At 45.8% G+C, this 16,307-nt stretch overlaps 1 protein-coding gene across 1 annotated transcript; it reads left to right on the top strand.

Moving 5' to 3' along the window:
* Window positions 1-5,321: 5,321 nt before the first annotated feature.
* Window positions 5,322-16,021, top strand: smad5 (SMAD family member 5). The gene is given in 8 exon segments (XM_049028989.1): window positions 5,322-5,503; window positions 9,781-10,590; window positions 11,276-11,512; window positions 12,693-12,703; window positions 12,705-12,804; window positions 12,902-13,123; window positions 13,375-13,631; window positions 13,874-16,021. Coding segments are annotated over 7 exon segments (1,374 nt in total). The 5' UTR covers window positions 5,322-5,503; window positions 9,781-10,187; the 3' UTR covers window positions 14,018-16,021.
* Window positions 16,022-16,307: the final 286 nt, after the last annotated feature.

Genomic DNA, 16,307 nt, shown 5'->3' with positions numbered 1-16,307 from the left:
TGAACACAGAACTGAGATTTCGAAAATATTACTATTCCACACCACACGCACACACACGTTGCTGTTTAATCTCTTTCAGACCTCCCGTCACCGACGCCCCTGACGATGACCCGATTAAAAAAACTACTTGTTATATCCAAGACACGTACTGCCACCTAGTGGTTAGAGACACGTGCGTTTTTTTAGATCGTAGTACGACGATTGCGAAATTATTGTTAGATACCATCAAAAAGGCTCGTTCTATTCAATCGCTGAATGGGATTCCAGTGCGGAGGACATACACTATAAGTAATTTAGAGATGTAAATCTGCCTAAATGCTTGCCTTTGTATTCCGGAAGGAAAACATGCACATACAAATAAAAGCGATGGGAGTAAAACCCCATCCTATCCAGTGAGTGCTATCCAGTGAGTGCTATCCAGTGAGTGCTAGTATCTGTAGCTGTACCGCCAATGCTGATTCGTATTCTAATTTTTTTGCATGTTTATAAATGTTTTATCCATGTGACAGTGACCAAGATATGTAGTTGGAAGAACTGAAGGATAAATGTTACTTTTTTTTGCACCAGTCTTACCTGGGACCGGATATCGTTTAATTATTTCTGTGTGTGCGGAATGGTGGCGCTGTTGATTTACAGCTCCGGGGTTGGATGGTTGAATCCCACCTCGGTCATACATTAAATGAGAAATCACACTGAATGATTTATTTGAACAGATGATGTCAGAAGAACACAAGTTACACTTAGAATAAGCAATTTCGGTGAAGTCACCTATCTTGAGATTGATGCTATTTTGATATTGCAGATATCCTGAGATTTCGTTTTAATAACTGGGTAAACAAACTAAACAAATATAACACATTTTCAGTTTAAAGACATAACTAAATATACTTTGAAAAACATTTTATATGCACATTGAGATGTTCTTGTTACCGTATATTTTCTATTACAATTCAAGTCACCGTATAGGATATCGCCTACATAATTGAATTAGCCTAATGATTAGAGATCAAGTATACAAAAAGCGTAAACTAATTAAACGTTCTGGCTAAAACTTAATTAAATCGCTTTATTTATTTGTGATTGTTCGTAGAAATGTTGTTTGCAAAATCATTCACATCTCAGCTGATCTCAGATTTTCTATCGTTGTAGTACCGTGAGCTCAATGAATGGATACACAGCATAGACGCTCATTTCCTGGACGTCCTAACGTCACACATAACATTAATAATTTAGAAAGAAATCTGAGCTGCTGGATCGTGTAAGTAATAATAATGTTCATGTCTATAAATAGTTATATAAATGGAAGGATAAGACGTTGAAGAAATTCGTGAGGTTTAGTTGGGTAATTGACAAAAAACGACATGTGAGGATCCGGGACTATGAGATCCATTCAACAAATCCTAGTCAGAAACAAGCGCTAATTTTTCTGAATAAGCTATTTGCTAATACAGCGCAGTTTCGATCATTTGCTGTCCAGTAAATGATCACGTTGTAGTACCACCAGTATTATTATGCAGGCCAGTCATTCACTTTACCCATTCAATAAATTATCACCAGAAAATAATCTGTCTTCGATAATGTACGATAGCATAAACACAATAGTAATAATAATAATAATAATAATAATAATAATAATAATAATAATATAGAAGAAGAAGAAGAAGAAGAAGAAGAAGAAGAAGAAGAAGAAGAAGAAATAAAAATGAAGCCAAGTCGTTGCGTAGTATTTGTCGCTGCTCCTTCTTGGCACTTGGAATCGATAACGCGTTTGGCCGCCTGACATTAGGAACAATTTCTGGGTGCTTATTGCAGGGGCGACTTTGTGCCACTAGGGGGAGCGATGGGACGCGAATAAACTCGACGGTCGGCCTTTCGCTCAACATGGCACTGCAGTGCTGTTTTCCACAGCTGTGTAAAAGCAGGGACAAGAGAGCACATCTATCATTTGCAGCGGTCCGCACGAATATCACAAATCCTAATCGGTTTTAGTGTTTTATAAGCTTAATTTTTAATAAGCCCACACTATCATTCCCAAATAATAACTTCCAAGCACGTATTTTGAAACTCGGTGGTGGCTATATTTGCATTTATCAAAATGTAGCATAGAATTCGGTCATGTTTTTCCAGTGAAATGTAACATGCACTTTTTATAACAAATACAGGATGCTAAATATGAGGTGAACCTAAACTGAATCGTTTAAAATTGGCATATCAATGTAACGAAAGTATCCCTAAATTTCGATTGGACCATCCTGCCATGGAGTTACGGGATTTTTAAATGCCAGACTGGACGGAGCCAAAGCACGTGACGTCACCGGCCATAGTACTCCAAGAGGAATACAGTGAAAGTAAATGGGTGTTGCCTGTGTCCTTCCGCAGTTTTTTTAGAGCCCTAAGTCTACACGTTACGAAGCTTATTCGTTAACTTCGGGATCATCTTTAACATAAGGCAGTTTCTATTTTTAAATTGAAAAAGAAAAATATAGATAATACTTTTTTTTTTCAAATGTGGAATCAATTTTGTTTGCCCTCAACAAGGTAATTTGGGAAGACGATGGTTCGAATTGATTTAGGCTGGTTTAATAATTGCCCCAGAGTCCAGTGATTGCATTATTAATCATTTCAGTACGGCAGAAACATTTTAAACTTTATGTAACAAAGCATAATTTTTAATTTTGGTAATAAATCATTAGCATATTCTTTAATACATCAACATTTGTTTCCTCTAGTGAAATTTTGCAGTACATAAAAATCTGAGAACCACAGTGCGAAACAGTACCATCGCGACAAAACAATGTGTGCGTGTGTGTGTGTGGGTGTGTGTGTGTGTGCGTGTGTGCGTGTGTGTGTGTGTGTGCGTGTGTGTGTGCATTACATAGAGCATAGAACAATATTACATATTCCAAAGGAACTTAATTCACACAATAAATACAGTAATAACATCATACTGAACTCACTTATACATTACTCATCCTGGGGGGGAACTGGAGCCTACCCCAGGCGGCACAGGGCTGGGTACCTCCGGAATGGGATGCCAGTCCGTGGCAGGGCACAGTGCTGGGTACCTCCTGGATGGGATGCCAGTCCGTGGCAGGGCACAGGGCTGGGTACCTCCTGGATGGGATGCCAGTCCGTGGCAGGGCACAGTGCTGGGTACCTCCGGAATGGGATGCCAGTCCATGGCAGGGCACAGTGCTGGGTACCTCCTGAATGGGATGCCAGTCCGTGGCAGGGCACAGTGCTGGGTACCTCCGGAATGGGATGCCAGTCCGTGGCAGGGCACAGTGCTGGGTACCTCCTGGATGGGATGCCAGTGACATGGCACCAGGTAGCCTCACTGTATATCTTTGGACCACATGAGGGAACAGTGCACAACATACACAAGTTGGAGTCCTCTGATTGCACCTCAGCAGCCTCGGTTAGGTTCTAAATTCACCAGGCAATATTTACTCGGTTAATATTTTGTTTTCCCTTTCATGCACTTTCTGGAGTGTATCTGCACTGAATCTAATTAACTCATTTTGTCTTTGTCTGTTTATTGCTTCTCTATATATTTTCCTAAAATATTCACCGTATCTTCAGCCTCTTTTCTGCTGCCTCTGGGTAAATGGCACCTGCTGAAGAAAGAAGTAGAAAATCTGTGTGACAATGCTTTAACTGCACATGTAAGAAAACAAAGGAATTCAATAGACAAAGGGATGTGTAAAGCGAAAAGGCTGACTTCAGCATTCATATTTAAGAGCTGGTGCTGACATCTAACAAATTGGACCCTAAGAGTTTTTAAAGTAGCCTTGAGGAGAAGGAAAGGTAAACAAGCTAAAGGAAATGATGCGTATTTGCCGAGCTTTGCAGACAGCCGCATGTGTGCCACTGGCCCTGCTGTCTTTGAGGGAGGGTGAGTGTTTTCCCTGTTTGTGGACATTAATCCTGAAAGGTTGTCTTTTATCTGTCTCCAACAATATTAATGAATATCTGAGAGATAAAGGTTGAAAATGTGCTTTTGTCTTCTTTGGGGCGGAGTGTGTCTGGTGTCTGGGGCCTTTTTGTTATTGTCATTCAGTCACAAACGTAGTGTTTTCATTTACTGGGATGACATTAAGGAAGAAGAACTGGAGATAATCCTACAGACCGAAGTGGTGTGGTCAATATTGCTGTTATCATGACAACCCAATTTAAGTTGTACTGTGTAAATAGAAAAAAAAATAGGAATTAACCATTGTGATGTTCTGTAGAAATGTACTACTGGAACAAGAAAACATCAATGTTATGGGTGGGTTTAGGCACTGAGCTTGATACTGGTGGTCAACTAACAGCCATGCAAGTCCATTATAACAAAAAAAAACAAGCTAAGCTTTATCTTTTTGATCGTGCTCCATATAAGAGAACCTGTACCCTCAGAGCAAGGAATTCTGTTCTTTTCATTTTGCAATGTCAACAATTATAAAACAGCACCTAAAAATATCATACACTAGGATTTAGAAAGGTGTTTCTTCTTTTTAGACTTATGTCTGGATGATTATTTGACATTCCATGGTTTATGTTGCTGAAAAATTGCAATGACAAATTCTCAGAAAGCCATATTCATATTTAATATCAGCAACAGTTGTTTTAATTAGTTAGAAACACAAAATAGTAGCCCATTTTTCAACCGCTGTAACACTATTATTCAGGATTATTCAAAATCACTAGTAAAGTCTGTTTGAGTTTTATTCAACTCCATTACTAGAGTTCGATGGCTGAATGACACTAAGCAGTGTTTATTTTCCAGGCATTCTGAGCTAAGATAATCTACGGGGTTGCTGTACTTTGAACCTTGATTTGTCTTGTATCCTTCATATTTAGATTCGTTTTCATTTATTTGTTTAGTAATGTTTAGTCTACGCCACGAACAATCTGACCAGAGAGCCCACACGGTTCCCTGCCAACTCATCAAGGCTGTTTAACGACAAACACCCCTGTCACGTACAGCAATGTGAAAATTAAAAATGCGCATTGGCATAACCAGCTCCGCGGCGGGGATCCCATTCCTACTAGAACGAATTAATTCAATCTGTCGAAACTGCGCATGATTTGCCAAGAAAATCCGGCCACGAATGCCAACCTTTACCAGTCCAATTCCGAGATCTCCCATTGGTTATGGAACCGAAGGGATCGGAACCGACTGCTTTCCCAAAGAATCGTGGCACAATGAGAGGAAACATATGGAGGCAGGGCGCACGCTTCCCGAGACATTTATTAATAAATAAAGAAGTTCTCTTATTACTTCGCGTCCGAAAAGCCGACGGCCCTGACACAGCAATGCGGAGTCCGAGCTTTAAGGCGGCGGAGGGATACGGAGCGCGGCGCTCCGCCTCCAGCCTTATTGACGCCAGGACATCTGAGAGGAGAGCGAGTGCGGAGAGTTACGGACACGGGGAAAAAAAGGAAAAAAAAACACTTTATGTCCGAGATTTTTTTTTTAAATAGGGAGAAAGATTACGGGAAGATTTCCAGTTTCTTAAAGGTATGCGATGTTTTCAATTAATGTTGTATTTATGCGGGGTAAATTACTTTTGTGGATTGTGGAATTACTTCCTTTTAGTGGGTAGGTATGTTTTTTCTTAGGGGGTGGGGAGTAAAAGTGATTGAAAAAAGTTTTTTTTCCCCCTTTTCTTTTTGTTCGAGGGTGCAGAGGAATGTCTTCTATTATGGCGTCTGTTGTCAAAGACGTCTTTTGGAAATATATGTGGTAAAACGAAGCGTTATTGCTGGGCGTTTGAACAAAGAAGACGTGCTTAATGTCGGAGCAGATGCAGACGTTGTAGGTAAATCGTGGTTACTATGTTTGCTGAGTGTTACATAGTTTGTGAGAGTGCAGAATGAATAGGCCAGCATTGTGCTCCGCCTGGGAGAGGGAAAGGGGGAAACGCCAAAGTGGCCTTTATTGTAGAGGCGAAACGGGGTGTTTCTAAAGCCGCCAGTTTCTGGAGTTTCGCTGTGGCGTCCGGCTTTTTTTTTTTTTTAAGTTGTTCCGAAGTTTGCCGAGCGGTCCGGCGTCCTTGTTGCGGCCGCGCGCCGGGATCGGGAGACTCGCGCTCGCCCGGCCGCTGGTTACTTTGTTACTTCAGTTTAACTGTCGCCGGAGAGAAGCTAAAACTGGCGGCCGGCGTTCGCCTCTAAATGCGGCTTGTCCGTTTACAGCAGCCGCGTATTTCGGGCTGCGTGGCTGATTTCCAGCGGTCAGACGTTATTAGAGTTATTGTTGTTGTTATTGGTTGGCGGCGAAGATGCGACCTCGGAGTTCATACCTCCTCGTTTTGCTTGGGACGGGGCTGCCGTTGCTCGGCTCCCATTGTGCTTTCGTCCGCACCGTAGGGTTTGCGCTTGGCTGCTCGCTTGTCTGGGCCCCGTGTTTTCGAGGAACCCTTCCGCAGGCTTTTGTGTGTCTTTGCTCGGTAGTACTGACTCCTTCGCGCCGGTGTATGGATGCCCGCCAATCCTGTGTCTGAGGGAAGAATAAGCGGATGTATATTCATACGGCCACAAGATATCGGAGTGGTCAAGTTTCCCTGGTTAGTGTAGTGCTAATTAAACTCCAGTGAAGTCCTTGCAGTTTATTGTAAAACTGTAGTTGTATAGGTTCCAGGGGAAACAAGTACTAAAAGAAGTAAAAGACTCATCAGTCCTTCCAGAACTTGCCAAGAAATTACGATTCATTTGAACTGATAATATATATTTCTGTGTGTATAAGGTAAGGCCAAATATGTGCTCCTGCCTATTTGTTGTTTGCTATTGACTCACCCAAACCAATTTATATTGCCTTTGAACTAGTTTTGATTTAGTGGTCAACTTGCTTTGTCACATGCGTCTTGTTTTTGTGCTTCAAATTCTCCACTTCTGAACGGACAGTTCACTTTTTTAGTACAAGTGAAGATTGACAACTTCGGCGTGTAGAAAATGTCCACCCAAGAATCATCCACCCGCTGCCTCTATGTACCTGTATTATCTTCACGTACATTGATTAAACGGTAAATTGCGAATTTCCAAGTGCTCTAATGGGAATATGAGCGTGCTAAGTGCATAAGAGGGGATGCAGGTTACCGGCTTGTACGGTGTTTGTTCTGGTGGTCATCAGGCCGATTAGGCTGATGGGTTGGATGGTGTGTTTAACATTACATCACGTGTGGGCAGAATGTAACCTCACGATGGTGCTCTTCATTTGGCCGGTGGGCGGTTAGGTCTGCTTTTGGCTATACGGGCCGTGCTTAGGGTGCAGGTGTGGCACGCCGGCATTTTTAATTGATTTTTTGTTATCGCTTCCCTTTCTTCTCGCCACAGATGCGCTTGTCTCCATATGGCAGCTGTGGGTTCTTTAGTTTGTCACATAAGCATTACGATAAGTGAGACGACCACAGGGGTCATGCAAACCTTGACTGTGGAGTCATCGGACAGCGGGTGACTGGGGTATGACACACAGACCTCGGTGGAATGCGCGGGCACCACATTCTGCCACCTGAGCATGCTCATCCAGCTGTCCTTTTTCCAGTAAGCGTTCTTACATTCACCCTGAGACCGCAAATTGGTGCACCCCAGATGGGTCACGGGGGGGGCTGCCCTTGTGTCCCATCACACATGAGCTCTCCTCCCTCCTCTTGGAGATGTCCACAGAGCAAATGGTCAGCCTGCTGAGACTGACCGAGTCATTTGGTAGGTGAACTGCAGTGACACCTGAGATGACGAGCTCCAGATGAAAGCAAGCCTTTTTTAAAATGAATAAAAAAAGGTCATTAATGTTCTGCATGTACGGTTTGCTGATGGACCATCCACTTATTCATCCATACTTTCTTACTGCTTATTGTAGTCAGGGTTGCAGGGGCTGGTACAAGAGTCAGATGTAATTATCTAAATTAGCATGACTAAGTCTGCTACATGAAATATACGGCTGTTTTGTATTCAGGATGAACCACTCGCAAGAGTCAAATCGCATTGGACACACTGCGCTAAATGGAATGAGCTCCCTGTAACCGATTGGACAGATTGTTCTAAATGGAGCGAGTGCCGTGTAACTGATTGGTCCATTAGATGACTCCGGTCTCCGGGGGTTATCCGCAATGAGAAGCTCTCTGTCCGTCAGAGCCCCGGGAAATCGATAGAGCGCAAGGTGGGCGCGTCCTTGTGTGACTGCAGCAGCCACAGTGATGGAAAGACTGCCCTGTAGTCCTGTCTTGGGTCTGCAGTGCTTCACAGTGGGAGGTGGAAGGAAGTCCTCAAAGATGTGGAAGGGGTGGGCATGTGGTTATCGGCGTAAGTGTGAATAGCTGTGCCATGCCCCCCCCCCTTTTCCTGAAGTTCAAGATACAAGTGCTGCTGTTGGCTGGGTAGAATTCATGGGGGTTTGCTGCAGGTGAGGAGGAGTGTTGGAGGGCCACATACTGATGTAGAGGGGGGGTTGTGCACCTGAACCAACTAGTTTGTTTTCTCTGTGTGGTGTTGACTCTTCCGCCCTCCCTTCCCACGACTGCTGTAGCTGGAACCCGGTTTCCAGCAGCCTGACCACTGCTCTTTGGGTGGTGGTGGGGGGTGGGTCAGCTGCTCAGAAAGCCTCTTGTTTTGAAACGGAAAATAAGACCAGGCCCCGCTACAGCCATTTCAGCAGCTTCGCTGGTTGATGCTTGAGCGTTTGAGTTGCTTTCGCTGGGGACAGTTATGCGGCCGTCTTGCGAACCTGAATCTGTGGGAAAACGGATTTGACATCCGGATTGAATGGCACCGGGTTTGAGGTCGGGGTGTGGCAGATGCAGGAGACCCGTATGTGACTCTGACTGATACCCTTGGGTTTGAGTCATAACCGGTGTCATTTGACATGATTCACATCTGAGTGCGTGAAGAAATGTAAAGTCATTCGGCGGCGGTGTGTGCCATGCAGGATGATCTCGGATGGTTTATGTCCCCTCTGGTGCCACATGGCATTTTATCTGAGCTTGGGCCTATTCTGTGGGTGGCATTACCTGCCTAGCTCGTGGGCAAGGTGAAGAGGCCTGGTTTATTCTCAAGAGCTGCCATTGAGCAGTGACTGTGGTCGCCGCACAGCCAGCACAAGACAGCAGTCAGCCACGGGTTATGAAGCCAGCTGTCCCTTTGTTTCCCTCCCGCTCTGTGTCTGTAAAAACACGCCGTTCCGTGTGCCACGAACAGGGTTTTTCCTGTGTTCAGTGCCCCCACCCCCAAGGTCAGTCTGCGATGGGCTTGCTCATTCCGCCCCCATGCTGCTCTGCCTGTTTCGCAGGAAAGGAGCCACCTGCTTCCTCCTCCTCGTCGTCCTCCTCCTGATGGAGGATATGAGCATTTTTTTGGGGGGTGGGAGGGCTGGAGGTGGGGGGGGGGGCCGCGGCTTTGCCTTTTTTTCCAGTTCCAAAAATGTGTCGGAGAGAGGCTGGGATGTTTGGCAGCTGCGAGCCGGTGGGGGGACGGGCGGGTGAGCGCATTGGGATAGGGCCAGAGGAAGCCCCTCTCAACAGCCTGCAACCCCCCCCCCCCCCCCCCCAAGTACACATGCAGGCGTTGCTCTCTCAGCATTTTCAACAGCTGCGCCTTGGGCTGGCTCAACGCCCCACCCCAGGCACTTCCCAGCCCTGGGTCAGCCGGCTGGTTCTGAGAGACACCCTCCAAAGAGAGCGATACCTCATATCTCCTGCAGCTGGAGGGTGGTTGTCCATGTGTGGAGCCTGCATCTTCTCCGACGTTGTCATGTTTCTGTTCTGACTTGGTCTCCTGTTTTTTGTGTTTTTTTTTTCTTTGTAGGCGTTCTGCTCTCCTGCTGTTGGGTGAGGAAGTCTCTTTTTTTGAATGCTCCAGAGCCATCACCCTCTCCGCACACAGGCAGCCTACACCGCCGCCCTGCCAGGCCTTGCTGTTCAGACCTGAAGCGGGCAGGACCCAAAAGGCCCTGGTGCTGCCCTTCCTGGCACAGCCATCCCACGGCAACATCCCATTCGCTCCCAGCCTTCCTGAGCACCAGCAGCTGTTTCCTGACTCGGTTTCCTGTCCTTGGTGCTGCTAGGCTACCACCAGCTCCCCTCCCCTTCCCCCCTCCTTCTCCCCCCTCCCTGATCCCCAATACTTTCTCGCCCCACCCCACACACCGCCGCTAAGGACAGAGTGGGTCTATTGAGATCCATCCCTTCCCCTCGTCGGTGCGACCCAGCGCTATGACCTCGATGTCCAGCCTCTTCTCCTTCACCAGCCCGGCCGTGAAGCGCCTCTTGGGCTGGAAGCAGGGTGACGAGGAGGAGAAATGGGCCGAGAAGGCAGTGGATGCCCTGGTGAAGAAGCTGAAGAAGAAGAAGGGGGCCATGGAGGACCTGGAGAAGGCCCTGAGCAGTCCGGGCCAGCCGAGCAAGTGCGTGACCATCCCACGCTCACTAGACGGCCGGCTCCAGGTGTCGCACCGCAAAGGCCTGCCGCACGTCATCTATTGTCGGGTGTGGCGCTGGCCCGACCTGCAATCACATCACGAACTCAAGCCACTGGAAGTGTGCGAGTACCCCTTCGGGTCCAAGCAGAAGGAGGTCTGCATCAACCCCTATCACTACAAGCGTGTGGAGAGCCCAGGTAGGTTGCCAACAGTAGCAGGGCTGCAACTTGCATCTGGAATACTGTACCGTACACCTGTACACAGTACAGAAAGCACTTCCTCAAAGAATATCGGTAGCTCAGTTAGAACTTAAGCATCATTAGTATACACTGCACGCGGTTGCACTAGATGCATTTACGTAATTGACAAGGGAACCAGTAAACGGCTTCTAGATAATGGTAACGTAAGAGGCACGATTAATATTTTTTCGCATAAATTTCTTAGCTGTCAGGGAAAAGCTTTTAAAATATCGGCACGAGGTAATGGCGACTGTCAAGCGGAGTTCGGGAGCCGCTTTTCTTATTAGATTATAGGAGACATCCGGCGGGATGCTTCAGATGGCAAATGGAACATTTTAAATTCGATTTCGCCCGTGATTTCTATCCATTTTCTCGATGCTTTTAGACCTTTCTCTCGAGGAGGCGGCCTGATTGTTGCAGTGGCCTTTCGCTTCCCTGCCCTCCCCCCCCGCCACCCACTTTTCGCCGGCTAGCACTGGGTGGCTTGGGATCGAACGCCCTCAGGGCCCATATCGCGTGTCGCTCGGGGAGGTGGACGTGATTCTGCCAGAGCCGGAACCCGATACGTGCTGTTGTGCTGCGTCCGTCTTCCGTTCTAAAGGTCTGTATGTAACCGGGCTGTTCTGTCTTGTTGCTTTCCCAGTGCTGCCCCCTGTGTTGGTGCCACGCCACAGTGAGTTCAACCCCCAGCACAGTCTGCTGGTGCAGTTCCGGAACCTGAGCCACAACGAACCCCACATGCCGCTCAATGCCACCTTCCCAGAGTCCTTCCAGCAACATGTCTCGCCCAACTCTCCTTACCCACCTTCCCCGGCCTCCAGCGGTACCTATCCCAGCTCCCCCGCCAGCTCTGGACCATCTAGTCCTTTCCAGCTGCCAGGTAAATGTCCATCAGTTTTGAAAGTTGTTGTACAATTGGAATTGTTTTGGATCTCTTGCTGAGCTCCACTATTTTGTAGAGCGCCTTACCGTTTAATGTTTTATTTAACTTTTTTCCCCTTTTACCCTGAATCTATTTGAATCTGTCACATGATGGTCTAGACAATACAACACTACTTCACTGTTAGTGTTTAGTACTTTTTCAGCACTGCTGCACTAGATTTGTCGGCCTGCGATTCGAAAATATTTGTTTGGGAAATGCATCAAGGGTAAAACTCAAGGCTGTTGTGTTTTGGAAAACTGCTGTTCCGTAAATACCTTTGTGTTAAAGATTTAATAATGCACGGAAAGTGTAATGTTCTGTTTCGTTGATGTTTGGCGAGAAGCTTCGCTCGCTTTTGTCGTTAGGCAGGCTATTGGGTGTCGCACATTGAGTTTAGTGAGGATTGGAGACGTTCACGCTCCTGGTTACCCTCCTGATGGGTCACTAGAAGCGGAAGATGAACCCGTCGACTCAGCAGGCCAGCGAAGGCTCTTGCTGGTGGGCGCTCTGACCAGGAACAGAGCCCACTTCCCAGTCAGCTGATGTAAGGGTTTAGATGGCTACGCGGTTACCTATGCCGTAGATTCTGTGCACAATTATGAAACGGCCTATGAGACCTAGGCTGATTTTTGTTGTCAGTTTTGTACAATATGCTCTGTTTTTTTTGTTTTTGTCCTGCAAAATGAAAATGCTGCAGGAGTCTGAGTCCGTGTAAAATGACCTGCGGGACATCGAGGCTCTATTTCCCATGTGCAAAATGACAGAACCCCGCTTCCCTTCTTAAGCTGCAGTGGACGTATTTTTGGACCCTTAAATCTGTTAATCTGTACGGAGGGGGAGAAACTGCATGATGTTTGTCCCCATTGCCAGCTTACATTGTATCAGTCCATGATTTTCATTCTTAACTGTTTGTACAAATGGAAGAGTCGAAGAAAACAGATGTGTGTCGTTGATCTACAAAACCGGACACGGGAATGGTGCATTAAAGGCTTAAAATATCTTGGGAGGGGTTCCTCATGTATAGATCTATGGCTCATCTTCCCTGGGGGGGGGGAGGTGAGAGATTGTGGTGGGAGCCATTTGTCTGCAGCTGCTGCCTTTGGTCTTAAGTGGTCTCCTTGTGGTCTCTCGCCTCCAGCTGACACCCCACCCCCCCGCCTACATGCCCCCTGAGGAGCAGATGGGCCAGGACAACTCCCAGTCCATGGAGACAGGGAGCAGCGTGGTGCCCCAGAACATGCCCAGAGGAGGTGAGACCAGACCAAGAGCTGAAACGCAGCAGTACAGCTACTTTGAGGCTGGTTGCTTAAGCATTGCCACCCCCTGTGTCTCCCCCCCGCTACACAGACGTGCAGCCTGTGGAATACCAAGAGCCTGTTCACTGGTGTTCCATCGTCTACTACGAGCTGAACAACCGTGTGGGTGAGGCGTACCACGCCTCCTCCACCAGTGTGCTGGTGGATGGTTTCACCGACCCGTCCAATAACAAGAACCGCTTTTGCCTGGGTCTGCTGTCCAACGTCAACCGCAACTCCACCATCGAGAACACCCGCCGTCACATTGGCAAAGGTACACAATCGACCTCTCGCTCTCCCTGCGCCTTCCCTTTTGTACACCTGTGTTTCTGGTTGTCGTGGTTGTTTACAGTGTTATGTTTTGATGGTAAAGCTAGGAGGTGAGGTTCAGTACACTTGTTCCAAGAGTCTTTGCATTTGGGGTTCTTAAATTGAAGCAGACACTGGAAACATTGATTATGTGGAAGACGGCATTCCCCCCATCCTGATTTTCATGGCGTTTCCCCCCTCCCCCATCACGCACAGGGGTACACCTGTACTACGTGGGCGGCGAGGTCTACGCCGAGTGCCTCAGCGACACCAGCATCTTCGTGCAGAGCCGCAACTGCAACTACCACCACGGCTTCCACCCCACCACCGTCTGCAAGATCCCCAGCGGCTGCAGCCTCAAGATCTTCAACAACCAGGAGTTCGCTCAGCTGCTCGCCCAGTCCGTCAACCACGGCTTCGAGGCCGTCTACGAGCTCACCAAGATGTGCACCATCCGCATGAGCTTTGTCAAGGTAAAACAGGCCGTTTGGCTCATTCCTCGCTGTAAAGAATTTCTGCTGCTAGAGCTTATTTAATGACTGGCAGACCTCAAACATGCTGAGTAAAACTAATATGCATGAAAAGGTTCACTCTTGTGTATTTATGCTATATGCTGCAAGTGCCTTTTATGTGTCTCATCTGATAAATGACCATAATAAAAGGGTGAGTATATAAATTTAGACTGGTAGGAACTGATTTTCATTTGGCTCCTCAGGGCTGGGGAGCAGAGTATCACCGTCAAGATGTCACCAGCACCCCCTGCTGGATAGAAGTGCATCTGCATGGGCCCCTCCAGTGGCTGGATAAAGTACTTACACAAATGGGCTCTCCCCTAAACCCCATCTCATCTGTTTCCTAATGATGGCTTCTTCATGGGTTGGGTGTTTTTTTTTATTTTTGTTTTAATTTTACAATGTTTTGAATACGAGTCTTTAAGGCTGAACTGTTTACACTACATGCAGAAGGGATCTGTCACCCTCTAGTGGCCAGAAAGGCATGTAGCAAGACTACAGGTAAATCGTGGCAGCAGAAAACTTAACACAGTGACACAGGATGGATGAACTACCGCATCAGTAAACAAACTTATCACCGTCTGCATCTTATCAGAGCAAAACGTTAACAGATTTATTTTTTTCGCATTTGTTTTTGTATGAACTCTATCAGTCTTTCAGTAGGTTGTTTAGTAGTTTAAAACAACTGAAATTGCATAGTTTGGGTTCATGTATCCCCCCCCCATCCTTCACCAGCCATTTTTTCCCCTTTTCTTTTATGAGAACTTTTACTTATTTTGTCTAATCCCCGCTGTCAGTAGCTAAGGCCTACGTGTAGTTACCGCTAGACTCAAAATCCACAACAAACTTGTATGTTTTTCCCTAGATCCAGTTGCTTTGAAGCACGACACTAAATACTAAGCAATTGCTTCATTTAAATAGTCTCTAAAAACCACACGTTTTCAGGTCCTCAACATATGGTCAGTGTTTTGAAATAACTTTCACCATTTGTTCTTACTTTTAAGGTTTCTGTTCAATTAAACTTGGTTAGCGCCCCCCCCCCCCCCTCCACCTTTTAAGGACTGTTACATTTTTGTAGTCAAGCTGTCTAGAACACATTAGTAACCCATGCGTTACCATAGCTCTGCAATACAAAATTTGTCCCGTGGTGATGGATGAGTTGGTGACAGGTAAATCACTTAATGCAGTATGGTAAGTCGAGAGAAGGAATATTGTGGCGTCTGAACAGATATGACAGTGTCATCGCAAATATGAAGTTGAGTCTTTTCCCATATGAAATGAGATTTTAAAATTTGATACCCATGATGTTTAAGAATTTAGTTTGAAATGCTGTATGTTAAAAGGATTACATTTTCAAATTTTGATAGTTAAAACAAATTACTACAAGTTCAGCTTTATTAAGTACCTATCATTCCATCTTAAACATGTATCGAATACTCAACACCAGCAAGGCTGGGCCTAATTTGCATTTTATTGACGATGTGTGTATTTAGCCTCTGCACAGTATGACAATGCCATGCACTCAGAACGGGCCTGTTTCTTTCCCCTCGTTTTAAACACAGCTAGTGATGTCACGTGATTACATTAGACCGATGTTTCTCAATCCGGTACTCGGGGACCCACAGAAACGGAAAACACTGCCTTAGACTATGCTGTTCCTGGTACCACGAATCACTTTTTAAAGCCTGGAAGTAGAGTAACGTTGAAATCCCTGGAAGGGGTCTATAATTCATTGTATTATCTGCTTTTGTTTACTTTGAAATAAAATCAGACTGGCGTCTAAAACAGTGGCCATGTACTTCGGTTATCCAAGTGCACTGCATAACTAAAACTGCTTTGACCTTTGTTATGTCGCATATAGTAAATATTGTAAAGGATGTAGTCTACCAGGCGCAAAAACAATACATACAAATCAGTGGGGATTGTCATTGTAATAATCAGACTGAAACTCCATGAATACAATTTAGATTCGTTGATCTGGTATCGCAGGTTCTTTTGCGTTGCTTTGAGCGGTCTCATTAAAACCGCCGAAGCGGTCTGTTTAGTTTAACTATGGAAACAAAGGGTTCACACTACGATTCTAGCGAATAAAATGAGTTTGTAACCTTAACTAGTCGTCCATATGTTGAGAATGTGCGTTCGGTACCAACACAGTGCATCCTAGAATACTTCAGTTACTTCCCAAAGGTTTCCAAAAAGCAAGATGAACTCGGCACTACTGGAGAGAAACATCAAGAAAGTCTGCGCCCGTAAATATGGACTAAATTGGTCAGACAATGGCACAGTGATGATCATGTGATGGAAAATGTGTTTTGTTATAAAACTATGAAATAAATTCCATTTCAAGTTCATTCGTTTTTCTTTATTTGGACTCGACTTACACGTTATTTTCTTGACTGACCACGTCAAAGCTATTGTCTTTAATCCAATTTCCCCATGACCTGACACTCAAAGCGCCTTTCTTCCACGCGACGCTGATTTCCGCTTTGTATTACTCGCAGGAAACTTGCCAGCGTCTAATTGGCTGAAATATTATCTGCGCAAAACGTACTGGCCTCTTACCGTAATTTCTAATTTAAAAGCGACGGTTATTTTCTGATGGCGGGCTCAGGGATGAAAGCAAAGAACATTTACAGT

Source organism: Brienomyrus brachyistius, chromosome 10 (assembly GCF_023856365.1).
Source record: "Brienomyrus brachyistius isolate T26 chromosome 10, BBRACH_0.4, whole genome shotgun sequence".
Taxonomy (NCBI): Eukaryota; Metazoa; Chordata; class Actinopteri; order Osteoglossiformes; family Mormyridae; genus Brienomyrus; species Brienomyrus brachyistius.
Note: the sequence above shows the minus strand (reverse complement) of the source record. Positions and strands in the feature narration are given on the sequence as shown.